The 27,608-nt window shown below is 39.7% G+C and overlaps 1 protein-coding gene across 2 annotated transcripts in view; it reads left to right on the top strand.

Annotated features, from left to right (window-relative positions):
- The window catches only part of Synpr (synaptoporin), a 276,893-nt gene that overhangs the window by 90,970 nt on the left and 158,315 nt on the right, over positions 1-27,608 (top strand). The window contains exon 1 of one of the 2 annotated variants that reach the window (XM_013010431.1): positions 24,098-24,367. The exons of the other annotated variant lie outside the window; for it this stretch is intronic. Coding sequence (XP_012865885.1) covers positions 24,344-24,367 — 24 coding nt within the window. The 5' untranslated portion in view covers positions 24,098-24,343. Of the gene's footprint in view, positions 1-24,097; positions 24,368-27,608 lie in introns of those variants that run through there. 2 annotated transcript variants of the gene reach the window in all.

The following is a 27,608-nucleotide window of genomic DNA, read 5'->3' as shown; positions in this document are numbered from 1 at the left end:
AATGTAGAGGTCAGGACACAAGCATAATCAAATATAAGTATTGAAAGAATATACTGGATTCTTTTTAAAGCCGTCATTTTTAGGGTTGAGGTTCATGCATGAATTATGTTGTAAGAAAGGGAGTCAATAATGCAAAGCCTGGCGATCACAGGAGAGCACACTGTGCTTTTGGAATCAACAGCATTAAATATGACTGAATCCAGCTAGTTGGAAGTGGGCAGTAATAGAAGACAAGTTTAGAGACTTAGAAGATGATGCAAAGAGAAATGGGACCCAATTTGTGTTTCTATCTATAACTGCCAGAGTCTTGGTGGATTGTTTAATAAGAAATCTGAGATGCACTGCTCAAAATCTATACTATCAGCTTCTTTGTGCAGGTGGGTTTCATATTTAATAGGCCCTTTACAGTTCCAAATGTTCATATAATTAACTTATCTCATTTGAAGCAAGCCATTGGAAAAAAATCAACAATCAGAGTAGTATTATGTTTTATCCTTTTCATGGCTAAATTAGATAATGATCACCAAATGGCATTTACTTGCTCACTCGTTAGAAACCATAACATAATCTTTCCAGTTAAATAAGCATTTTCCTGTCACAAAGCAAATTGGACCAAGGAACAGAGCATCTTGGATCTCCCTTTAATTAATACAAACATGCATTCTATGGCTCACTGAGGGTAGATTGTAGGTAGCTTGATCCACAATCAACTATTATTTTTTGTCACAATTTGCAAAAACTTCAGAGGGCCAATGAGTATGCTGAGGTCAAAGTCTAGGTTTGTTTGGCATTAATTTAAATGAGTAAATAATTGAGAAAGGATTCTAAGGAGTCCTTAGTGGCATGCATAATGTCTTAACTTGGTCCACCTATAAGGCAAGGGTCAGTACGTTATAAATACCTTAAAACCAATAGCAAGAAAGAAAAAAACCACTTGTGGCCTTATCTTGGGGTTCATTTCACTTAACATCATCTTATCTGACCTTTTCTGCTTGTCTCAGATATATACTAGTTATTGCAAATAAGGGAAACCATGGGACCTATGTTTCTTTGCGCTTGGCTTACTTCACTTAAAATATTTTTTCCCAAGTCTTTGCATTTCCTAGCAAATGGGGCAATGTCATTCTTTGTGATGGAGGCATAGAATTCCATTGTGTATATATACCACATTTTCTTGATCCATTCATCTACTGTGGGGCATCTGGGTTGGTTCCACCTCCCCCACGGTAAAATACCTGTCTTCACTGTATTTGATGTTGGTATAATTTGAGGAGCGGAAGGGGAAAAAAAACAAATTGTTTAAATAGGGATACAGGTTGACCCATTGCAACAATGAGATGTACAAGATGTTATGTCGATAAACGAACTTTACAATTTAGGCGGCGGGGGGTGGGAGGGGAGGGAGGGAATGTAGTTGTGGAGATGGGAGGGAAGGGATGGTAGGGAAAAAACAAAGGAGGAGGCAACAATGCTTGATAAGAAATGTACTCATTACCTTGCTCATGTGATTGTAACCCCTCAGTACAGTATTTTCACAATAAAAAACATTTTTAAAAAACCCAAGGGTCAGAAATTAAGTTTTGTCAGAACAAAGCTATTTTCTTTCCCTTCATTCAGACAGAAATTATGAGCTTTGTCTTATTATCTGTTGTTACCTGTAAGTTTCTGGGGGCAACTGCCAGTGGCAGTTGACAGTCAAGGAGTGGGAGCTGGGAAGAAAGGTCCCCTACCAACTAGATTTTCCATGCTGCTCAGATGTTAAAGACTCTGGTACCCTGGGAGGGGAGGGGGGAATGGGGAATGGGATTGTTGAACAACTAGAAGGGCAATGATATTTTAGTATTGATGAACTGCAGTACTATCAAATAAGGGAGCCTTTCTCCACTTAGTTTCTAGGGGACAGATTATATAGATATAGATATATAAACCAAAGGATATATATTTCATATATATCCAAAATAAAATAAAAACCAAAGACCTTTAGTTATTTCTTTTTCTGCAGTGACTTGGTCATCTTGATTGACAACCTCTGTTTTGAAACAAATGTTGTAAATAAAATCATGATTCTTATGTGGGAAGAGAAACAAAGAAGGCTTACAAAAGATTTTATAACAATGCTCTGCTGGCTAGATAGCTGAACACTTAAAACATAGTCAACAGTAATTAGTTTGGGGTTTCTTTATTCTTAAAACTATAAAATATTAAAATACCTTAAAAAAACCCTCACCCTCAATAGAGACCTCTTTGATGGATCCCTTATTCTCTGGGGTTTTAATGGACTGCACATGTGTCCACTCAGCCCACTTCCAAAGACTGTTGAATGTGAAGAAACAAGGAGATATTTTTGCAAAACAAATGGTCAAAATTCTTTCTTCAACTTGAGAACAGATCCTAATTACAACCAATTCATTTGCACATATATTGAAGTTAATTGATCCATATGTATGCATTCAAGTCTTCTCTTGAATTATAGAAAGATATTTTGAAACTACACCTTTCCTAACTTACAGTAAACAATGTAATACTCAACAATGTAATACTCAATGATGTATATGACAGCAACAGGATTTTTCCAGCTCACAATAGCCAGCTGCTCTTAATTAATTATGTTCACTATTCTTTTTTTTTTTTTTTTTTGGGTCCGGTTGTGGGTCTGAACTCTGGGCCTGGGCGCTGTCCCTCAGCTCTTCAGCTCAAGGCTAGCGCTCTACCACTTGAGCCACAGTGCCACTTCCGGCTTTTTTTTCTTTTTGCTTATGTGGTGCTGAGGAATCGAACCCAGGGCCTCATGCATGCAAGGCAAGCACTCTACCACTGAGCCACCTTCCCAGCCCATTCTTTTTTTTTCTTTTTTCTTTTGGTCATGGAGCTTGAACTCTGGGCCTGGGCACTGTCCCTGAGCTCTTCAACTCAAAGTGAGTGTTCTACCACTTAAGCCACAACACCACTTCTGATTTTCTGGTGGTTAATTGGAGATAAGAGTCTCATAGACTTTTCTGCCCAGACTGGCTTTGAAGCATGATCCCCAGATTTCAGCCTTCTGAGTGGGATTACAGGCGTGAGCCACCAGAGTCCAGCTATGTTCACTATTAAAATATGACATTATATAAGCTTACAATTGAATAAGTTTCATTAAAACTCACAAAAGTTAAAAATCACTAGTAATTGTTTTGCTACTTTCTATCTTCTATGCTCATGAAGTTACTTATGTGTATGATATCTGTGTATGATAAAATAAAAATACTACATAACAATAGGTTACCACACATCACTTCCCAACACTGCATTCAACAAAGGCAGATTGGTAGATAGTTTGTCATGGAGGAATTATTTACACTATGGAAATAGGCAAGTGCTACAAATCACATTTTGATTTATTATTTTGAATGCCAAAGTATGGCCAAAACACTGAATACTGTCCCAGGGAACTAGACGTATTTTTTAACATTGCCAAAGTATAGGTTTTTTTTTTAAGGAGTCAAAAAGACAAATATGTGACATCATATGCAGTAAAGTTTTTCTATGAAGGCCTACTTGTAAATGTATTATGGTTTGAATATGATTTGTGCCCTGTGAAACTCATTCTGAAATTTGGTCTCCTGTGTAATAGTGCTAAGGGGTGATTCAGTGGTTAAGTGGTATTAATTACTGCAGTTCCTGTTTATTTGGACTGGTTACCACAAGAATGGGTTGTCATATTGCCAAGCTGTTCCTGCCTGTGGTCTCATTCACACTGGCCCATTTGCCCTTGGACTTTTCTGATGTTTTGACACAGCGGGAAACCCTCACCAGATATTACTTCCTGATAGACTTCAGCCTCCCAAAGTGTGAACCAAGTACAGTTTCTTTCCTCTATATATATGACCCAGTGTCAATCATCTATTTGGCAACATACCATGCAAGAGAAAAAGTCTTAGATTTTTGTGAACCATACAGTTGCTGTCACAACTATACAACGCAGCATGGCAATGGAAGAGCAGTCAGAGAGGCTATGTAAACACATCAATATGGCTTTCTTCTAGTAAGAATTTCCACAGAACCCAGCACTGCTAGATCAAGCCTGTAATCCTTGCTACCCAGAAGGCTGATCTGAGGGGATCAAAGCTCTAAAACAACCTGAGCAGGAAAGCACATAATTATAACCAGTTAACCAGCAAAAAACTGGAAATGGAAATGGCTCAAGTGGTAGAGTGCCAGGCTTAATCACAAAAGCTAATAGAGTGTCCCCAAGCTCCATGTTCAAGACCTAGTATACCTGTGCATGTGTGCACGCACGCACACACACACACACACACACACACACACACACAAACACACATAATTGCTCAAATGATTGGTAGGCTTCATCTGACTCAAAGGCCATAGCTTTCTAACCGGTAGGATAAGCTATAAATAAACAAGCCTATGTTTTTCAAGAGTCTTTTTAACCAGTAAATACTAATCAAAATAATAATCATTATATATAAGCGATGTCCTTAAGAAATTAAAAGTACCAGTGATCTTTCATGCCAGCAAATTGCAATACAGTTTATTTGATGTCTTTGCAACTCTATTATATGGAAAATTTCATCTCTGAAAGCAGTTTGACCAAATCATGTTGTGAAGTAAGCTTTGTGGTTTTAAAGTTTTTTTAAGGTTGTCATTCTCAAATCCATACAAACTCTAAAATATGACATATTGAACCATCTTAACTTTTAACTGATCTAAAACTAAAGCAGTGAACTTTATTGAGAGTCTTTCCTGTGAATTACTGAACATCATGTTTCAGTTCACCTGGGTAATGGTAGTAAGAAAGTTGGCCTTCTGTTATATTTCTGTCTATTTACATGAGTGCATTTATGTGCGTCCATTATACAGAACAGTTATTAAAATTGCCTATAACACAGATGTCACTGTGCATATTCTTTCTACTCAATGATCTGGAAAGGCAAGTCACACCTGTTCATATGGTAGGCCCAAAAACCATTAAGAATTGTTAAATATTTTCTTCAATGGAGCCATACTAGTTTTTAGTTTTCTCCTAAAATGCACCATATATATATATATATATATATATATATATATATAATTGTACATTCTCTCCATGTTCTCTAGAGTTCTTCCACATGCACCTTTAAGAGGAGCATCTCATTGTTTAAAAAAGTTAGTTATTTGAGGAATTCTGGGAAGAGTCCAGGCTGGTTCCTGGAAGAGTTTACCAACTTATCAGACAGCACAACCAATGGCAAACCAGTAGGATGGGGACTCAGCCCACATGAGCTCAAGGCCTGGCCTTTCTTCTAGGTCACTATGTGGACATAGGGTGGGTGGTTCCTTGTCTCAGCCTCCAAATGCTGTCACCATCAACCCCATTGTAGAGCCGGAAAAACACAGAGCCCTTTGGAACCCATATTTTGTGATACCCAATACTTAAAGCCAGTTAATACACAAGTCTTCATACTCTATTCCATCTCAATCTTATGTAGTTTGACTCACTTACTGGTCACATTTTGGGGGGAAAAGATTTAATTTTTAAAAATTTGATATGAAAATTTGAACTGTTAACTTTTCTTGAAAAATTGGAAGATGTAGCCACCTTGGTCTCCCACATATCCTAATCATTATGTTCTAGAACTAGGTAGAAGCTGTCCTGGGCCAGTGGGGTTAGGAAAGTTGTACAATTTCCAGATTTTTGACCAGAGACTACAGAAGGTGAGTTTCCATAAAGGGTGCGTGAAACTCCGAGTGAGAGATCACAATGTACTCCTCTTTCTTAAGACAAAACAGAAGAAAATAACATTTTCAACATCAGCCCAGGAATAAAACTAGCAGTAGATTCATTCTTTGTTGAAAACAGTCCATTTGGTAGGATTCCAATTTTTTCACATTATAACTTTCAAAGAGAAATAGCTCCAATGGCTTGCATAAAATAAGGCCATATCCAAGGAGAAATAAATCTAACAAAGGAAGTACAACATTTTCATGAGGGAAATATATATATATATGAGTATATATATGTGTGTATGTATGTACACATATATATATATGTTTATCTATAAAGCTATGAAAGCAGCAGAAGGAAAGCAAGAGAACCAAAAATCTAATAAGCTCATGGATGAGAAAATTCATTATTATAAAGATGTAAATTTCTCCCTCAAATAATCTATGAATTCATTATAATTCTAATAAAAATGCACCAGTGTTTTTCAGGTATTCTGATAAATGTGTTCTCTGTTTTGTCTAAAGGAATAAAATCCAGGAAAAGCCAAGATAATTCCAAAAGAGTGGATGAAAGAGGAGAAAATGTCATGGTGTATGTGAATGTAGGCAAGGATATTATATCTAAAGCAGCAAGATATTGGGTCGGAGTTAATCAATATGCAGGGCTTTCAGAACGGAAAGCTGAGAATTCGATCTGTGCATATATTGGAGTTTTACATCTGACACTGAAAATCCTAGAGAAAGGATTTACTGTTTGATATGGAGAGTTAAGAAAATTGGCTTCCAGGCTCTGGGATTAGCCTGTATGCATTCAGAAACAAGTTTTATTCCTCTGTTACCTGTGTGATCTTGGGCTACTTACTTTCCTTCTCTGAGCCTTAGTATCTACATCAAGAATACATTCAAACCCTTGTCTCCATGAATGTCAGTTTTCACTGTTCTTTAGGTATCAAATTCATAGTTGAGCTGCCTGATATCAAGCTTAAGACTCTATTCATGGCTGACTTGGGGTGAAGTGTTTCTTATTTTATCTTAAATAATTTAAGTTGCTCTGGGCTTGAACTCAACTTCAAAATGAATTTAAGATAATTTTTGAACAACTCTGAAACTATATCAAGCTTTCTCATTCTACCAAAATAAATATGCTTCTAGCGCATACCCAACGCTACAGCTGCATTTCTTGAGATCATATGGGTATTCTCACAAGCTTTGAACTTGGGAGACAAAAATGTCTTACGCTATTTGTTAGAAAGGATGAATTATGTAAAGTGACAAGTTCTTTATTAAGAAGGAAAATATATTATGAAGCAATCCCAAGGAGGTAATAAAATTTAAAGCAATCTGTTACCTTGATTTTATTTACTACTTTTTTTTTGGAAAGCTAACACTCAGCTATATATTAAGGTGCCCAATAAACCATTTCTTCGTATATTTCAACTTGTCTGAAAATCAGTGACTTTGGTTACAGTTCGGAGGTCATGTTCCCAGTGAAGAATAAATGATGTGTGCAGTATGCATCCACTAGGGTAAGATGGAGGCTGGCCTTGGGAACAGGCAAGTCCTGAGAATATGGGCCTCTGAAGGGCTTCTCCTGTGATGAACTTAGGATCATTCTCCTACTTGCAAGCCAAGCCGGAGGACTGGGTTTTCAGTTCAGTCATTGACTGACTTCCTGAGGACATTGGAGCTTCTAATTTAACTCTTCTTCATCAGGCTCCCACATGAAAAATGAATAGGCAGTGATTCCTCTGACTAGCTGACTCCAATTCATCTCCTTGGGGGAAATCTCAGAATACACAGATCCTCAGGCTCAACTCTAAAGCTGCTGAATCAAAACCCTTGTATTTGTGGCTTGAAAAATCTCTATATTAAAATAAGTTCAGTTCCTTCTTTGACGGCCCTCAGAGATAGTGCATTGGTGTTTTGTTTTTGCTTTTGTGGTGGTACCGAGGCTTCAGAATACACAGATCCTCAGGCTCAACTCTAAAGCTGCTGAATCAAAACCCTTGTATTTGTGGCTTGAAAAATCTCTATATTAAAATAAGTTCATTAGTTCCTTCTTTGACGGCCCTCAGAGATAGTGCATTAGTGTTTTGTTTTTGCTTTTGTGGTGGTACCGAGGCTTGAACTCAGGGCTTGGGTACTACGTCTCTGAGGGTTTTTGTTTAAAGAGCTCTGTCACTTGAGCTACAGTTTTACTACTGGCTTTTTAGTGTTTATGTTGAGATAGGAATATCATGGACTTTCCTGCTCAGGCTGACTTTGAACTGAGAACCTCAGTTCTCAGCTTCCTTAGCAGCTAGGATTGTAGATGTGAGTCACTGCACCCGGTTTGAACTGCCTAGCAACAGGTTCATACATCTGAATTCTCTACAAGTCTTAGAGAATGATGATTATTTCCATACCTCTCCCATGAGAAATAAAAGTAGAGAGAAAATCCATTATTACCTGCAGATGCTGTTTTATTTTCAGATCTATTGCTGTTTGCTACGTATTTGAAATTAACCTTTTTCCAAAATTAATTGTTGGTGACTATAAGCTACTTGACATATTCTTGGAATGCAATCAAGCATTCCATTGTATATGTGGTGTGTGTGTGTGTGTGTGTGTGTGTGTGTGTGTGTGTGTGTGTCCTTAGTTTTGAAACAACAGTCATACTTGAGAATTAATTTCAGCATTCTTTAACTTATATCTTCTAATCACCTATATTGCATTCTGATGCTGGATTTTCACATATCATCTTCTGTATTTAAAAAACAAAATCTCACAGAGTCATTTTTCCTACTTTACAGACAAGAAAACAGGGTTACTGAAGATAAGCTGGATGAACCATAGAATTTGTTGTCAGAAAGTCCAGGATTTGAAACTATTGGTGGAAAAGAAATATTAACATGTGCTCACTGCATTAAGTATACTCCTCTCTGAAGTTAACTGTAGACCATTGAAACACACAACAGCTCAGGGACCATCTAAATAAATCAGGTATATTGGTGATATGACACATTAGATTGCTATCAGCAGCATGATTTATGACATGGTGATGGCCAGATCAACCATATGTGTGCACATTGCATCAATTATTGTTGTGTAACAAGCAACCTGAAACAGTGCTTAAGACATCAGGCATTTCTTATAGCTACTTGGCCATGGATGGATAAGTCGTTCTGCTGATCAGCTGGGTGTGCTTCTGTGTCTGTGCTTAGTGGCTCTGCCATGTTTTTCTTGAATAACTAATGGTGGGCTGGTATAACAAGGATAAGGCACTAAACCAAATTCCTTTTCATGGGCCCAGAAGACTAATATCCACATGATGGCTCCAAAAACTACCACGAGTGTGGAAACATCGAGGCAGCTTGAGATGTAAGCCCAGAATGGGAATACTTTTGTACATTTCATTTACTAGAGAAAGGTATGGAGTGACTTCATATACAAGGGGTAGGAAAAAATTCTATTCTTTGCATGGAAAAAAAAGCCACAGAGTCACACTGCATGAGCATAGACAAAGGAAAAAGTGTAACAGAGTCATTTTTCTAGCCACTAGATTAGACTATGAACAAGAACAGGGCACATGTGAAGGCTATGGCTTTTGTGTTTTCTTTATCCTTTATCTCTGTATGATTTCATGATGGTGGTTATAACATGATCAGTGCAACTGAGCTCAGAAAACAATAAAGGGAGCCATAGTGAGAAGAAGATCCACAAACTAATTACTCACTATTAAACTGAAAGGATTGCATTAATAATTTGCATATGAAGAACCAATATTGTAGCAATGGGAAGAACTTTGAATTACCCAAGCTAAGTAGTTCTCTAGGGTATTTCCAGTGGTCTTGGATCACTAGTAGAATTCGGCTGAGAGATAGTCAATCATTCTTAGCAATTTATTCTACACTCTGCACACAGCCAGGGATGGCACCTTCTGTGAGCCAGAATGCTTTAGCAACCTCTGAAAATGCTAAGGAACAATCCCTTCTCCCTTGTCCTCATTTCTGATCACCAAAGTTCTGCACACTTAAAGATTTAAAATATTGATGTGTTTCATTAAAGCCTATAACTGTTTTGAATAGAAATTATGCCTTAAAAGTGTCAGATGTTCATGCCTTTGTTTTTAAAATAGAGTTGCTAGAGACCATTTTAAGAGTCTTCCACAATGTTGTCTTTTTGCCACAAGGCAATGACAGCCTCAGAGCCAATGGAGCAAGGCAGTTTGGCCTTACATAAACTATCCTGAGAACGCTGAGATTTTCCATGTGCACTAAGGACTACTTACTGTTTGTATGCACCCAACGCCCAACCTATTCCTATGGGGCTTCAAGTGTGCCTGCCCAATCATCTGTTTCATTTTACTTGGCTGATTCAAACATTTTAGCAACTTAGGAGGAGAAAAAAAAGCCCATTTCTATTAGGATTATTTGTAAAGTAAGAGCAAATTCTGCTCAGAGAAAGGGTCCAGGGCTTGTGCCATCTGAGTAAGACATGTGACATATATTAAGGCTGTTTCCTGGTTCTTGCCTGTGGCCAGAGACAGACAAAAGCCAGAATCTAAATCTCTGAGTGTGAAGGAGATACAGAGAGAAGAGGCTTGAGAGGAAGAAAACAAACACATAACATGGGGATAGTTGTATTCAGGATGTTCTACATTCTGCAGCCTTGCTTGGTCAAAGGTATTTCAATGAAGCCCTAGATGTTTTTAAAACACTGGTTTGTTTTTGCATTTTATTTCAGGGCATGGGGTGGAAACTCATCCCATGTTCATTTATTCAATACTTCCATCTATTTATCCCTACAAAGAGGATACACACACACACACACACACACACACACACACACACACACACTGACAGAAACCTTGTCCTTGAGGGATTCTTTGGAAGATAGAAATATAAATGCACCATTGTGAAGTAATAAGACAAGTATCATAACTGAGACAGCTTGATCACTATAGAATAGAAGATTGAGGCAGACCAGAGCTCCTAGACCTTTGAGCCCCTGGAAAATGTGATTAATAATACCTCTTCATAGGTTTTCATGTTGGTGGTGGTGGTGGTCATAGGGCTGGAATTCAGGACCTGGGCACCATCCCTGAACTTTTGCACTCAAGGTTAGTATCCTCTCACTCTGAGCCACAGTGGCACTTCTGGTTTTCTGGTGGTTAATTAAAGATAAGAGTTTTACAGACTTTCCTGCATGGGCTGGCTTAAAGCCAAGATCCTCAGCTCACAGCTTCCTGAGTAGATAGGATTACAGGTATGAGCTACCAGTACCCAACTTCATACATTTTCTGTGATGATCTAGTTAATACTCATAGAGGACATATGTTCTCTATTGTGTGTGTGTGTGTATAGCATATAGGATGGGATGCACTTTCTTATGTGAGAGACTTGGATTCAAAATCTTGATTTCATCAAGACCTAACTAGGTTTTTTCCTGACCTCAAGTTTCTTTTCTAGTACATGGGGCTAATTTCTGCCATGCAGTATTGCTGGAATTAATAAAATAAGGTCACATTAAGTGATAGACTATACCTGAAAAAGTCAGTGCCCCACAAAGGCTGCATAGGAGTTTACAAACTAAATATGAAATCTCCAATAGGGAAAGTGGCTTTTCAGCAGTGGGAATTTATTTCTGAAAGGGGATGGCAGTTTGTGTAGCTGTAGCTCATTACCGAGCAGAGCCAACAAGATCTCAATTTCTTTTTGTATGTGTGCCTTTCACAATATTAACGCCTTCGTCTAGTGGAGTTGTCAACTTGCCTGTGCTGTCTCACAAATAAAAGCTGTTTGAGAGCCCATTTCAATCAAATACTGATGTGTCATTAATCATGCATGCTATGAATGACCAGAACTGGGGGCAGAAAGGAGAGACACTGGAAACCAATAACACTGAGTGAACTAACAGGATTCAGAAAGTGTAGGGAGAACAAGACACTCTCTCTACAGCCCTCTGCTCTAGATCTGAAATTAAATCAGGCAGAACTAACAGATGCCTTCACATCTCTTTACTTCAGATAGGCCTCTTCATCCCATCAATAGGCCTGATGGAGCAATTTCCAGTTGCAAAACATTGGGTTAAGACTGGGAGGCAAACATGAAGATGGCTCACTGAGACAGACAGAGGAAAATAAGGGTTAAACAGTAGAGAAAAGCAAACGGAGAAAGGAAGCTGCAGCAGTAGGCTACCTAGTGTTTGGAAAGACAAGTGCAGTTTCAACGAGCAGAAGACAGAGGCTGGCAAGCCTTCAGCTGGGAAAGAGAAGTCTGACTTGCTACCCAAGGAATGCAGCCCAATAAGAAACAATCAGCAAAGGAAAAAATAGTGACTCAGAAGTGGAGTCATACCAACAATATTTTTCCTTAGACCTTCTTTGTTTTCTTCTCCTCTTTTCCTCTTTCCCTTTATGTGTCTGGGAGCTTTCTGAGGCATCTACAGACACTGCAACTTTTGTTACCAGGACTTTGCCCCCCGCCCCCCGCCAGTTCTTAGGCTTTCCCTGCTTTAACCCCCAGACTTCCACACAGATTTCCTCCTTGCAGGAGCCAATAAGAGAAAGGAATTGCCCCTCCTGTTGAACACCTCTGAAATGTGCCACTGTCCCCTAAATCACCCCAGGGAGATCAATCCACTATCCTGACCACCTTGATCTACATGGGTCATCTATCTGCTCCTTAATGCATTCTTAGTTAGCTTCCTTCAGTTCTCAGTTGCTGCCCCTTTCCTGGAATGGCCTTTCTAAAAAACTGACTTCCATTTCTATATGGCTCAGGAGGAACTTTCAGGAAAGGACAACCCAGGACAGCTTTACTTGATCCTGTAGGTGGCTGAAGGGTTGATGAACTGCCAGGGCAAAGGTTAAGGGAGGGCTCTGGCAAGTCAGCAGAATCCAAGCTATTCTAGGAGATGGTTCACAGGGTATCGATATTGGTCTTTTATTTAGTTGTATCTCAAGGAGAATTAAACAAGTTGATCCCTGTGAAGTACTCAGAAAAGAGCTTGGCCAAGCATACTGGTATAGGTGTACACTCTTTTCTTCTTCTTTTTTTTTGTCGGTCATGGGGCCTGAACTCTGGGCCTGGGCACTGTCCCTCAACTCTTTAGCTCAAGGCTAGCACTTTACCACTTGAGCTACAGCACCACTTCCGGCTTTTTTCTGCTTATGTGGTGCTGAGGAATGGAACCCAGTGCCTCATGCATGCAAGGCAAGGACTTTACTACTGAGCCACCACACTCTTATCTTGAGGGAAGTACATTCAAAGATACCACAGTGGATGCACACATCTGCTATGTATATATATATTTTTATATATCCTGAGCATTGCCTGATTGGATTTACACTCTTCTAGCCTGTGTTACCCACTCTAGTACTTCCTTTGCATAACCACTCTTGCATGATGGGCTGATTGTTAAGTCAAACAGGACTATCTAGACCCAGCAAAGTGACCTGTAACAGTCACACTGATAACTGACACAGCAAGTTAAATGACTAATGTAGTGACATAGCATGCTCAGTGGACTAAGTAGATGACTCTCAAAGTAGACTAAGAGATGACTCTCAAAGGGATGATTACCTCCCAGTGTCAGAGTGCATCACTCGACTCAGAAGGGGGCCCACCTTAATTCTGCTTATTTCTGGAACATTCTGTTCCATAGTTTTCACATCATGGTTGCATACACAGGTAACTGAAACTGCAGAGAGTGAACCCATGGATAAGGAGACTTACTGTATCAGCCACTTAGGGTAGCTCCTTCTCTTGTTTCTGTGTGATGACAAACATGATCCCTGGAAGAGGAAGTTGCCAGACAAGAGAGAGGGTACATAAGGAGAGGGGATCCTTACTCATCATACTTCCACCCCATGGTACCCATTCTGGCAGCCAGCCTCTTCCGAATGAGCTTCTTCCTCCTACTTAGAGCATTTATTGGTCATGGACCTTGCCTTGTGTAGCAAGCCATGCTGTTCTCCTTAATGATAATGTAATCATGGGCCTCACTCTGTCAAATTCCCCTGGGGAAGAGGAAGTGAGTTGGTAAAAGTTCCTTATTTCCAGGCTCCCCATCATCATGGATTCTGATTCAGGAGGTGTGAGTCAGGACTGGTTATTCGTGTGGTTTATACGTCACCAGTAAACATGAGATCCACATTGCAGAGTGGTGTTTGGTTCCACATCCATATTACAGAACTTGTGGTGTCAGAGCAGAAATTTCTGAACATTGTCCACGGCTGGCTTTACTTGTCCTGAAACGAATGTCAGAATAAATGCCCTCATTCCCCATTAGAGGGAGTTTCTGTCTTCACATTTCCAAAGAAATGAGAGGAAACACTGTACTCCCAGTGTTAAATGACATTCTGGAAATATCTGAATGTACTCTTCTTCAGCCTGACTCTCTTAATTTGTAGCATTTAAAGACTTGGGTCTGGGTTTCATGAAGAGCTAACATTTTAGGGAAGACATTGGTAAAACGAGTCTATTTTAAAAATAAATGCACAGCTGAAGAAGAAAACATGTTCTATGTGAGTGCACATGGCAGTTTGAACTATTCTGAAGAAGAGGCCTGCAGACACAAATGATCAACTAAAGGAGCAAACAGGGTTTTATCTTATGTTTAGGGTGACTCTGAGCACAGAAACTCACAGTAACTAATCCTGTCTCGGATTGCAAATTTCAGTTTTCAAAGTCTGTTCAGAAGAGCTGTCTGTCTCACGGCATCATAGCTGCCTTATATCGACCAGGGCTGCAGAAACTCTTCTTGTTGCCCTAAATCCAAGCACTTGGGAAAATGTAAATTAAGGATACAGGAAACATCTACCACATAGGAGGAATTTTTTGTTTGTTTGTTGTTAATAAAATTGCAGCAAAAGTTCTTTGGACAAATGGATCGCTCCATATCATAGGAATCCCAAAGCACCACATAAATAAGATCTACTCAGCAAAAGGGAGAAGTATTATTTACAAAGGTATTCCAAGCACTCGGGTTAAAATATTGTCCCCCAAACTCCTGTGCCCCAAAGCCATTGCCATTTTAACCAGATTAGTCCTTCTGACTGGAACTGGGGGGCAAGATGGGGAGAAAGTTGGAAATGGGATGATAACCAAACAGTCACAGGACTCTGGAGCGCCTTGAAAAAACTTGGATGTTATACAGGCTGCATGCTGTAAACTACGTGTGGAGAAACAGGATTTTGTTTTCTTTCCTACATATACCCTATTTATTATAAGCTGTAATTTGTTCTGTGTTCTGGAGGTATGTTTTCTTAACCAGAAGATTGTAACTAAGTTTGATTGTAACAAGTGTTTGATTCTCAAATCTATTTTGCCTGAAGCTTTAGCAGAAAGAGGGGGTGGGGGAGAGAGAGAGAGAGAGAGAATTTCCTGTTATTTTGTAACTCAGTATCATGATTCCTATTTTGCAGGTGAAAACACTAAAGTTTAGAAAAGCCAAGAAATATGGACAAACCTGCAGGGCATCATGTTAAATGAAATAAGCCAGGCACAGAAAGACAAATGCTATACAATCTCACTTGTATATGGAATCTAAATCAGTTGGTCTTGTAGTAGAGAGTAGACTGGTGGTTACCAGAGGTTAGAAGGGTATAAAGATGGAAAGGATGGGTCAAGGGGCACATAATTACTGTTATGTAGAAGGAGGAAGTTTTGGTCTATTGGCCAATATGATGTCCAAAGTTAAAGACACCCTATTGTGTTCTTGGAAAGTGCAGAGTGGTTGTTAAGAGTTCTTACCATAAAAATGATTAATGTATGTGAGATAACTATGCTATGTTAATTAGTTGGAGTTAACCAATCTGCAATGTGCATATATGGCAAAACATCAAGTATACAATAAATTGAATTTTATCTATTATTTCTAAAGGCTAAAAGAGTCTCATCAGTATACACAATGGGCTTTGACACTTGCCTTTGTGGAGACATTATCAGCGAAAAGTCACACAGCTCTTCCTTTAATTTGCTGTTCATGTCTCAGTATTCTGGGCAAGATTATTGAAAATGGTCTCCATGTTTTTCTTCTCTCTTTCTTATTACAGTACTAACAAGATTCCTGTAAAAACCAGACCTCTGGGATTCTTTCTGATATAAAGTCTTAATCCTTAATCATAGCAACAACTATTCATCTTCTGGTTCCACATGAGGCTTTGAGAAATATGTGTCAGGAAGAGCTAACTCTAAGCCCTCCATTTGCTGATAGAGCACTCCCTGTTATTAAAGGAAGGGAAGAAAACAAGGAGATTTAGTTTTGCTGCTTTCTGATTAGATTTATAAATGTGGGCCTCAGAAAAATCATTCGTCTTCTCTCCTTTAATAATTTGGCAAAGTTATTTAGTACCTACTATGTGTAGCCTATTATAGTGAACTAGGTAAGACTGCAGAATCGATGAATCTGTTGTGCAGTGGTTTATGAGGGACTTGTAATCGCCCTAGCCAGACAGAACATGTAATCACCAGAAGCCATGTTACCAAAGTAGGTCATCACTTTTGATTTCTATTACATACAAACTCCAAAACACCCAGGCAATGTCCAGCTGCTCATATGGTACATACCATATTTGCATACATTAGCAAGGTTTTATAATGTGGGTTCTAGGTTCACACAACTTGGATTCAAACCCATATTCTAATACTATCTGTATAGACCTGAGAGATTTACTGAACTGCACTAAACTATAGCTTCATGATTTATAACAATAACAATGAACTCTAGTTTGTAGGGTGAAATGATAAATAAAATAACGCATGTATACTGCTTAAGTGATGTCCTAACAGGAATGAATAGCATTGCTATTCATTACAAAGGGTTGTGGTAGCCATTAAATCAATGGTTCTCCTACCAAAAAAATCTTTTGCTCAAAAGCAACCAGGTTTAGAAACCCAGATTTGAAATTGACAACTATGAATGAGCTGGGTGATTCAGAGAATGTATGTGAACTACTGGTTTCCTTGACTGCCCAGTGCCATCTTCCCATCCCTACCCTTTTTAAAGGAATTACTTGCATACAGTTCTAAAGCTATAGCATTAAAGAGTGTACTTATACTGAAAGCTGAGATGATTTGGCCATTTGAACGTGCTGTCTATATCCTAGTATGTATAATAATTTCACTAACATGCTTCCACATGATTACGATTGTGACTAAGAAACACAGCATAGTAATTCAATCTTATTTATTCAATCTTTCAACAAATATGTGTGGAACTTTATTTACATATTAGTCTCCAGTAGGTTCATGACTTATGAAGATAACTCAGAATGATTGTAAGTGTCTTTTAAAAGGGGCATTGTTTATATTTTCAGCCCTGTATATACACTCTTTCATAAACCTGGCACACAGCATATACTCTATAATCAGAAAACTGACTTCTTAGGCTAATAAAGGATTGGTTTTTTTTTCTCTTTAGAAGGTTAACAAAGATTTGAAAATGTGTTCTTAACTATGTGGGTACAAAATCTCTTTAGGATACTGAAGGAGTTTCTATTGGCTTAACAGGAATGAAATCAAAAATTAAACAGCATTGAATAGATCTGGAATTACTGTTTGAAGCCCAGAGTCCATAGATGGGCATGTGACAATTCACAAATGTCAAAAAGAAGCAAGAAGATCTGGGAGCATGGTACAGGGGCTGCCTGCATACCAAGTGTAAGGTTCTAAGCTTAAATTCCAGTCCCCCCAAGAAAGAAAAAAGGAAGTAGGAGAAACAACTAACCACAGTCTTGTTGTAGACTGATGAGTGAATTATAAATACTTAGAAATGTCATTTTCAACAAATATTTATTTGCCTTAAGCTATATGCTTCAATGATGGCTCTATACTCCTTGATTTTTAACTCAGAAAAATCTGATACATCTTTCTGACTAGGGCCTGGGCTTTCCTTTCCTCTCCCCCAAACACAACAAGCTCTTCCCTGTAGAGGAGAAAAGAAGAAGCATGCACATCATCTCTGTGAAACAGGCAGATGTTAAACAAGAGTGTCACCACAATCACTGCTGCTAGGCATTGGGCACTTCCTGTGCATTAATTGGCAAGTACCTGATTTTATAGGTAGTACGTAGGGAGTAAAAGAACTAGAAATAAAATCCACCTGTTCGTGTGTTACTCTATTTCCAGAAAGGAGAGATGGTACAACCAACCTGAGAGATTGACAGGCATTTTCAAAATAAAATAAAAGATGAGAAAGATTCAAGTAAATCAAGAAGAGATGGTGCTGGACCAGTGCCTTGGGGATAGTAACTGATAAGAACCTGAATGATCAGGGAGAAAGATGGCAGGCAGGGGAGGGGGAAGAGGGAGGGAGGAAGGAAGAGACTGAAGGAAAGTGGGTTTGCTATATGGAGAAGGAAGGCTAAGCTGAACAGCCCCATTGTCTTTACTACTACATAGGCAACTTAGAGATAAAGGTTCTGACCTCAGTTTCCTCTCTTCCTCTACTCTCTTAGCAGCAGCTCCCCCACCCCGCCCCCTGGGATGTCTTAGAGAGAACGTGTCCTCTTGATGAGTTTACTTAGGTCACCTTCTGATATAGAGGGGGAGGGAAAGCAGTTCCAGATGGATAAACAGGAGCTGGCCAGCACAACGCCACCTAAAGGGGGTATGCTTCATCGTGCTCATTTATTGTTTTCACCGGGCTCAATCCACCCCACATGCAGCAGAGTCATTCCTTGGCTGCTCATTGTTTGGCATTTTGCTCTGGGCCAAGGATACAAAGCTGAGTAAGATACTATTTTGTCCTTAAGGAGTTTTGACTTGTGGTCTTCAGAGGAGGCTTAGTAAACCTTCCACCTGCTCATTTAGGTGCCATTTTGTCTCCTTTGATCTCTCAGATATGGCTACATTTTCATCCAAATATTCCAACTTTTCTCAAACATGTTCCACTAATAAAATAAAATCTCAGCCTCTCTAATTTACGCTATTCATTCCCTCTATGTTCAGCTTCATGTGGCAGTCAGTTAGCCAGCCTTAAAGGCTATCAAAGAGAGGTGGCTGATGAGCTAATGAATGTCCAAGATAAATTGATCTTATGGCGACCTATTAGGTCTTTTAAAAGGAGAAAAGAGACAAAGCTGGACAAAAACAGTTGTTTCCCGAAAACAAATAAAAGATGAGAAGGCTACAAATTTCTACCCTGACTTTAGATGCTCCTATCTGAATAAATTGCACTTTATCCATGCTAGGAAGTGTACTCAGTCAGAGTAAAGAAGGCATTATTAAAGATGTCAAGGTTGTTCTATAAGTGGATTGGATGTAAGTGCTCTCATTGCTGCAGCTCCAAAGAGTTGAAATCGTTCTTAGAACAAAATGTAAGAACGTTAGGCGACTCCCTTGGTCATTTATAAGTATGGCCAGACCAGTCTTATCTTTGATTGCTTCCCTTCCCCCACTACAGTAGAGAAATCCTTGTGGCTCTGGAATTTTCCTCTCAGTGTTTGTTAAATGCTAAAGCAGCCAAGACTCCCACTGTCCAACTCTGCAGCAGATAGCCTGAAAGGACCCCTTTTGAGAAGCCAGATGTTTAGAAATAGAAACTGTAAGGGTAAAGAACTGTTGCATTTACCGGGAGGCATGTCCACCAAAAGGGAGACAGGCGTTTCCATTCAGGGAAAATAAAAAATTCTTTTGAGGTTGTCAGAAGGCCATGCTCAACTGAAAGATCAGCATTGAAGATCTGACCATATTGGCAATTAGCATTGCTAATGAGGCTTCCAGAGAATCACAGATTATTTTAATCTACTTAACCTTCTCTATAAATACTCCACTTAGAAAACACTCTCCTTCTATTTTTAATAGTCTAATAATAGCTGAGTGTTATTTTTTAAGGCAGAAGCAACCATGTTAATAATATCAATTTTCAAACAAGGACCATCAAATAATGGCATATTTATTTTTTGTCAGTTCTGAATTTAGGATGGAGATAGGTAGGTAACTGTCTGAAATGTCCGATTAATTGAGAGATAAAGACAGTCTGAGTGGCTAGCTGACAGGACTATTTGTCCTCTCCTGAGTACTCTGTGGGGGACTTTTCTAATATCAGTTCCCCCATGGGCCTAGGGGAATATTTGGAACTCTGGGACCCTAAGCATTTAAGAAAAACTGATGGCGGGGGGGGGGGAGTGTTGGGAACATGGCCTAGTGGTAGATGCTTGCCTAGCATGCATGAAGCCCTAGGTATAATTCCTCAGTACCACATACACAGAAAGAGCCAGAAGTGGCACTGTGGCTCAAGTGGTAGAGTGCTAGCCTTGAGCAAAAGAAGCTCAGGGACAGCTCCCAGGCCCGCAGTTTAAGCCCCAGGACTGGAGAAAGAAAGAAAGAAAGAAAGAAAGAAAGAAAGAAAGAAAGAAAGAAAGAAAGAAAGAAAGAAAGAAAGAAAGAAAGAAAGAAAGAAAGAAAGGAAAGAGGGGGGGAGGGAGGGAGGGAAGAAGAAAGGGAGGGAGGGAAGAAAGAAGAAAGAAAGGAAGAGAGAGAGAGAGAGAAAAGAAAAAAACAAACACTGATGAGTATGATTCACAAAAGGAGCCTTCCTCCATCTTGATGTGGTCTAACAATAGGACACTGAAGTTTTTCCTGCAGGAGTAGGCAAAAGCAGTCTGTACCCATGAATAAGAGTAGATGAATTGGCTATGTTCATCTATCCTGTGTTACATGGAGAGGCTCCTTTCATGAGCTTACCGTTCTCTACTACCTTCCCAAGTGTAGCTTGTTCTCAGGTTGGTCTGTTGATTCAATCTTTCATTTATTTATCCATCAAACATCTGTTTAGAACCTACTACGTGTCCAATATTCTCATATACAAGATGTGCTCCTAAATGCTCCCTGCCTTTGCAGATATTATCCCTTAGAAAGGGAGAAAATAAATAAGGAAAGAAAAAGTCAAAAGCATCATCAGATAATACAAAGTTAGCCGGGCGCTGGTGGCTCACGCCTGTAATCCTAGCTACTCAGGAGGCTGAGATCTGAGGATCATGGTTCAAAGCCAGCCCGGGCAGGAGAGACCGTGAGACTCCTATCTCCAATAAACCACCAGAAAACCGGAAGTGGCGCTGTAGCTCAAGTGGGAGAGTGCTCGCCTTGAGCTGAAGAGCTGAGGGACAGCGCCCAGGCCCAGAGTTCAAAAAAAAAAAAAAAAAAAGATAATACAAAGTTGAAAAAGAGAAACAAAAAAAAGTAACTACAACACACAGTCAGGCATGCAAGCACATGTGTGCGCACACACATACACAGATGCATGTGCACACGCACATACACACACACACACACACACACACACACAGAGCATAATATAAAAGGAAGAGCGGATTGAGCTGAGCACTGGAGGCTTATGCCTGTACTGCTATCTACTTGGAAGGCTGAACTCAGAAGCACTATGGTTTGAGGATGGTTTAGGTAAAACAGTTATTGAGACCCCCCTTCTTTCCCCACACTTTACAGATCACAACTGAGTGAAATGGAGATTGGGAAAACTGTTATTTCAAGCCAAGCCAGCCCCCCTCCCCAAAAAATGTGAGACTCCATCTCAACAAAGGGAAACTGGACACAGTGGCTTACACCATCATCTCAGAAATGGAAGGAAGCCTAAAAGTTGGATCATGGTCCAGGTGTGTACCTGGAGGCATGGCTCAAGTGGTTGAGCAATCTTCTAGAAAGAATGAGGCTCTGAGTTCAAATGTCAGTAATGACAAAAATGGGGAGGGAGAGGACTCTTTCAACAATAAAAAAGTAAAACTTAAAGATTGAATGGCAGAGAGGCAATAGGAAAAGATCAGAGGAAAGATCATTCCAGACAAGAAAAAAGTAAATTCAAAGGCACAAAAGGTCAAGGTAGTTGAAGTGGGGAAGGAAAGAGGCAGTATTATTACAAGCTGAAAGGTAAGTGGACCCACATCATAAGGCAGAGAAAAGGAGTCAGGTTTTCCTTCAAACCTCCTGGAAAATGACTAGAATATTTCCTTCTGCTCTGATAGAATCTGATTTACACCGTAAAGGGCTCTCTGTAGGTAAAGCCTACAGAGCAATTTCCAGGAGACAGAGTAGAAGTGGGGCGACCTCCTAGAAATCCATTGTGGTGAGAAGTCAGTTGGCAACAGATAATACAAAAACAGAACATGAATGCTAACCTAACCAGAAGATGACACACGGTTAGCATAGAACTTCATCTGATTGAAGTTGACCCCAGGAAGCCCTTTGGAGATCATTGCAGTGGAAATCCTGCATTGTAAACAGGAGAAAAACTAAACCATAATTGATTTCAGGCACATACCCAGCGGGCAGAGAGCATACGGTTAGTGAATTCAAAGCTGAGCCTTACACCTCCTTCCTTCTCAGGTGTGTTACCATGCTCAGGGCTACACAGAACCCAGCAGGGCCTGCTTGCAGACCCAGGACCTGCGCGTTGGCCTACAGGCTGAATCTTATACCATGTTCCCATCTTTGCAGTGTGAATCCATGTGGGGTAAATTGGAGACTTACCCATGCTCCATCCACACATCCCTGTGTGGTAGTTATTCCCAATATACAGAATAAGTGAAAGTATAAGCACAATTGTGTGGCCGCTAGAATTGAGTGGTTACCAACTGGATTACAGCAGCTAGCTAGGTTTAAATCTTAGCTTTGCCAATTATTGACTATGTGCTTCCCGAGAAGCCATTTAACTCTTTGGGTCTTGATTTCCTTGTCAACTAGATAAAAAATCTTTGAACTGATGAGAATGACTGTCCACATTGAAGAACTATAACTATGGAGGCACTGGGAACAGCAACCTCCTAAACTCCGTCTGTCGCTTGGCAGAAGCTATGTGTGGCTTTTTGCACGGGGACATGAGTCTGCTCCTTGACTCATTTATTCCACAATTGCTTACTGAGTGCTGACTTAAATATCTGCTGGTTCTCAGGCTCTCAGCCTTTTTTCCATTTCACTTGTGTTCACTTGCTTAATTTGCTCCCCTGAGTAATTTCCCTCCTTACAATGTAGTGACTTTGCAATAAGCAGGTGTTGAGAGCAAAGGATCTATCCGAATGTCAGAGGTCCCTGAGTACCTGCAGGTAAAGTCTCAACTACCCCTGAAGATTTACGCATAGGAACAATTAGGTGGTTGGAGGAGAAGGAGAAAGGAAGCTCTGGTCCTTGAGCCAAGTTGATATGTGTGTAGGGTAGGTTTGAAAGTACTATCTGGATTATTTTTTCATTTCTTCCTCATAGCACTTCAGATTGTAAAGTGTTAGTGAGACCATTTTTCAGAGTACAAACTGAGGCTCAGAGAACTTAAGGACTATCACATTTACAGTGAGTCGAAGACCAGGATTAGACCTCAAGTTGTGTTCACTCCTCATCACCTTTGGTTTTTGTTGGTTTGATTGTTGGTTTGGTTCCATACCTTCCCCTCCCCCATTCCTTCTGTATATAGGAAGGGAGAAAGGGAGGGAGGGAGACAGAAGGAAATGATAGTAACTGTTACCTTATGGAGGAGAAACAGAGAAAGGGAGACATTGGGAGGGGGTCCGAGTAAGACTTGGAATAGATTCCTGACTAACCATCACCTGTGTGAGTTTCTATTGGGCCATCCCCAGACACTATTCTGTTCTAGCTTGGGGTTGGGTGGGAGGTGGTTGGGGAGGCTATATTGGGCCAGGAAAGGGACAGCATTCAGGTTTCTCCACCCCGGGCTGAGGTGAAGGCACCAGGAGAAACCATCTTCATGACACCACCACCTGTGGAAGCTTTTCCATGAATATGGGGCTACCCTCCCCATTCTCCCCCACCCAAAACCTACCTTCCTTCAGGGTGCCATGATTTTAGCCCCTTGAAGAAGCCAAGCTTAACTCTTTTCTGCCATTGAAACGGAAGCCAGCCTTTTTAATTTCGAGATTATGCAGCAAGCTTTAAATAACACTGGCCATGATGAATGAGCACCCAAGTTGTAATTTGTCCCTTCTACAGTTGCCAGAGCCTGAAAAGCCTGTCTTCTAGTACCGTCACCTTAGTCATTATTTATGGACAGAGTATGAAATTGCCAACTGGGGATCATGCATAATACCCATGTATTTCCATAAAAACAAGGGCAATGTTTTTTAAGAAGCATCGTAACATTTACCTAATCTATGCAAATCTATTAACAAAGACTTTGTGAAAACCCACTGCTTCACGCCCCCCCCCACACCTCCTTGCACCCTGAGTAGGCAAAAATCCTTGCTCCTTTTTTAATTTCCCAGTTTGTTTTTAAGTGCTGTGGTTGAGGGAGGAGGGGGGCTCTCGGAGTAAAAGGGGAGATAGTGCCTCTGCTCGTGATGCAGTGTGTTTGTGCAACGCAGTCTAGCACTTCCAGTTGTGAGCAAAGAGCCAAGTGTGGTAGTAGTCACCTCCCCACAAAGCAGGCAGCATTTCACTAGAGGGAAGTGTCGGCTGTGGGCTGTCACTGTCTACTAATATGACTGGTTTGCCATCTCTCCGCAAATAAGGCAGAAGCTGCCACCTGATTGGTATAACATCTCACTTTCCCTCCGCATTGATTTTCTTGTTCTCCTCCTGTGCTTCATAAAAAGAGGGAGAACTGGCTGGTGCTGTGGACAGAAGAGCTTTATTTTTAGTATGAGACAACCTCTATTTTCTTTCAGGAGAGGGAAGTTGGATTATCAATTCTTTTGTAAATGTGTATGGTGATATTTGCTCCGGTAAGTTTATTTCTCTCTCTCTCTCTCTCTCTCTCTCTCTCTCCATTGATTTATAGCTTGGCTGTGTGTATATGTGTGTGTGTGTGTGCACATGTGTTTGCACAGGTCCATTTGTATGGTTTACTTTTCTTTCCAAAAAAGATTTGATTTTTGCAATGTTGGTTGATAATATCCTTTTGTTTTACTTTGCTTTCTCTTATTCTTGTGTTTAAACAACAACAAAAAATAAACCCGGCTGGGTTCTGTAATTGTGTGATAACTTACATCCGCTGTGGAAGTATATGCTGGGATTCTTTTTAACAGGATAAGAAAACTAAACATACCTCCACATTTGGTTTTTTAAAAATGTAATATTCTACTCTTAACCTTCCGTGAGAGAGTTGAATGTTTTAGTGAAATCATTGTTCTATATCTTGCTTACATTTTAATTAAAGTTTCTTTATCAGTATCACAGTGGGACTGTCTTAAACTCAATTAATAGCTATCAAATATAGTGTGCTAATTTCATAAGATCTTATACCAATAGAAAATGAATGAGAGTCCCAGATGATCCAGTGATATACTTTTTAAGGCAATGAATTTCTATATAAAAAGTATTCAGACTGTTCAAGTAAATCTCACATTCCACGAAATACTCAATGCCAAGTTATTGTTGCTTTCTTCTGCCTTTCTTTGCATGGGTATTTGTACCACCATCTGCCAAATGCCCGGCCCTGGCTCTGATACTTTCCCTATCTGTAGCTAATCAGGAGAAAAGTTGCTATTATTAAATTTCAACAAAGGCAAAATAACTGGTCACCTCTGCTAGTAATGATTTCTAAATGCATGAGCTGGTTAAATGCATATTTTTCAATTCAGCATGTGAATGTTTTGTTGTTAATTCAGAAGTCTAGGAGAAAGTCTATTAATATAATGATGATGCAGGGCAGATGATAAGATGATTAATTGTGCTAATGGAAACAAAACTGATGTCTTAATCTTCCCATTTGTGTGTGTGTGTGTGTGTGTGTGTGTGTGTGTGTGTGTGTGTGACACAATCAACAAATCTGCCTGGTCTGTTTTCCAGTGAAATGAACTACAGCATGTATTTCTAATGCAAGTGAAAGGCACTTTTGAATATGAAGCAAGAGAAAGTCTGACAATTTTTCTGAAATGTTGAAAGTAAAGTTAGGAATTTCTCACATACCTAGAACCCTGAGGCATAAATTCTTCTGAGACATGAATTTTGAAAAATAGCATTTTTTGGTCTGATGTTGGCATGGTTTTAGGGTAGCTCTGTGAACACAGTTGAGGTGTGTCTGGGAATATGCTGACCTTCTTGCTCTCCGCCTTTTGGGCATTCTATCATGCACATACCCTTTGCACTCTGAAATGAAGCTAGTCATTCTAACAAACATTGAATTTTGAGGCTCCATCTTAAAACTAGATCAATCATTCAAACCCACTTGAAGTTTTATATACTGTCTTATTACTGCTCCCAGTAAGGTCTACATAATGACAGCCTTGGCTATCACAAACCCTAGCTAGGACCAAGTGATCCTTTGCCAATGTTTTGACGAAAAAAATAAAATAACTGGAACTTTTATTTTTGAGCTACTGCTAAGTGAACTCATCAGCATCCCTCCCCAAAATGCACACATCCAACCTCTCCATCTCCCTTGAATATTTTTCAAAATTGTAACAGGTTGTATAGCAAACTGCTGGCTATAAAGAAAGTTAGCATCACCTGAGGCTATTCAGATACTAATAAATGAACTTTAAGGAGTCAGCATCCTGATAATATTTGTGATTTCCTACAACCTGCCTGCTTAAAGGCCAGTTAGGGCTTCCAAGCATGGCCAGACACACTGACATAGGAAAGACAACAGGATATCTGTTCCTTAAAGAAGTCAGATTCTTTATATTGAGTTACATCATCAGATGTACCACTCCTGAAAGAAAAGTCCAGAAAAATCTGTGGTAATCTCTTCTGAGGAATAAAAAGAATCTGTGCTACCTTTGGGAAAATAATCAAGGCATTAGAATATTTTTTCCTGATAAGATTATCTCTTTTTTTGCAAAATGAAGTATGCAATAGTTGTCTCCACTTCTTCGATGTCCTGTTGCATGCCTGGTATTGTGCTAAGCATTTTGCAGGGCTCTTCTCCTTCATTCTTCACCACCACTCAGTGAGGGAGAGAGCATTGCCCTCCCCAACTTCCAGATGAGAAAATGGACAAGTGTCCAGTTTGCATGAGGCACCACTATGATGCTAATGAAATTAAGGCTCCTCATGTCTCCCTTTCCTGGGTTTCAGATGGGAATGATTTACAGGGATTTAACAAGATATACCGTATTTTCATTTGTACTTGCCCTTTTCCTGACACCATATAACCTCTTCTTCTCACACTGTGCCTTTGTAACTCCAAGCTAATGATGTGTTTTACTCACTTTGTGCAGTAACCAGGATGTGGATGTAACAAAGTGAACCAGCATAGGGCAAGAGTATATAGAGAAGCCGCTCAATTAAGGAAGCACTTTAATTGACCAAAATAAATCCAGCCCTTTGAAATCTTCAATTGTTTTCACATCAAGTCAAAGATGCCATCATAGCTTAGAAATATCCATCTCTCAAGTTGTCTGGTTTGTTGTAGATGCAAAATACAGAAAAGCAATTCTAATTCTAACTGAACTTTACAGAAAGTTCACCTTTTGATTCACCTCCACCATGAGTTGCTTCCTCTTCTTTGGGTAGCTGGAAAAGGCTGAGGTGACACTTTAGGTATAACATTGCAAAGCAATTTTACCATCCAGGTAATTAGAACATGAACACAGCTGCCGATAAGGGAGCTGTGAAGCGTGGTACAATAGAAATCTGGAGTCACATTCCTTTGTACCTGAGCACTGATCACCCCATTTGAAATCCATTTAAGCCAATAAAATTCAGGTGAGTTTTATAGGGGAAAATGCCACTAACATGGAATCAATATGTTTGCAGTTTCAATTTTTCTTCAAGCAGCAGTTTTAAGAGTGTAGGCAGGGCAAAGCAGCCATGACTACAATCTGCAAAGTGCTGCATTTCCTTCCTTCCCTTGAGAGGAAAATTATGAGAGAAGATTATGAGTAATAATGTTGCTGGAAGATATTCCTCAGGACATCCTTGCTATATTTTATCAAAAACTAGAAATGTTTCCAAACAAATAAGCAAGCAAACAAACAAAAAACTCACCCACCACAAATTGGAAATACCAGGAGTCCAGCT

This window comes from Dipodomys ordii, unplaced genomic scaffold (assembly GCF_000151885.1).
Source record: "Dipodomys ordii isolate 6190 unplaced genomic scaffold, Dord_2.0 Scaffold12, whole genome shotgun sequence".
NCBI classification, from domain to species: domain Eukaryota; kingdom Metazoa; phylum Chordata; class Mammalia; order Rodentia; family Heteromyidae; genus Dipodomys; species Dipodomys ordii.
Note: the sequence above shows the minus strand (reverse complement) of the source record. Positions and strands in the feature narration are given on the sequence as shown.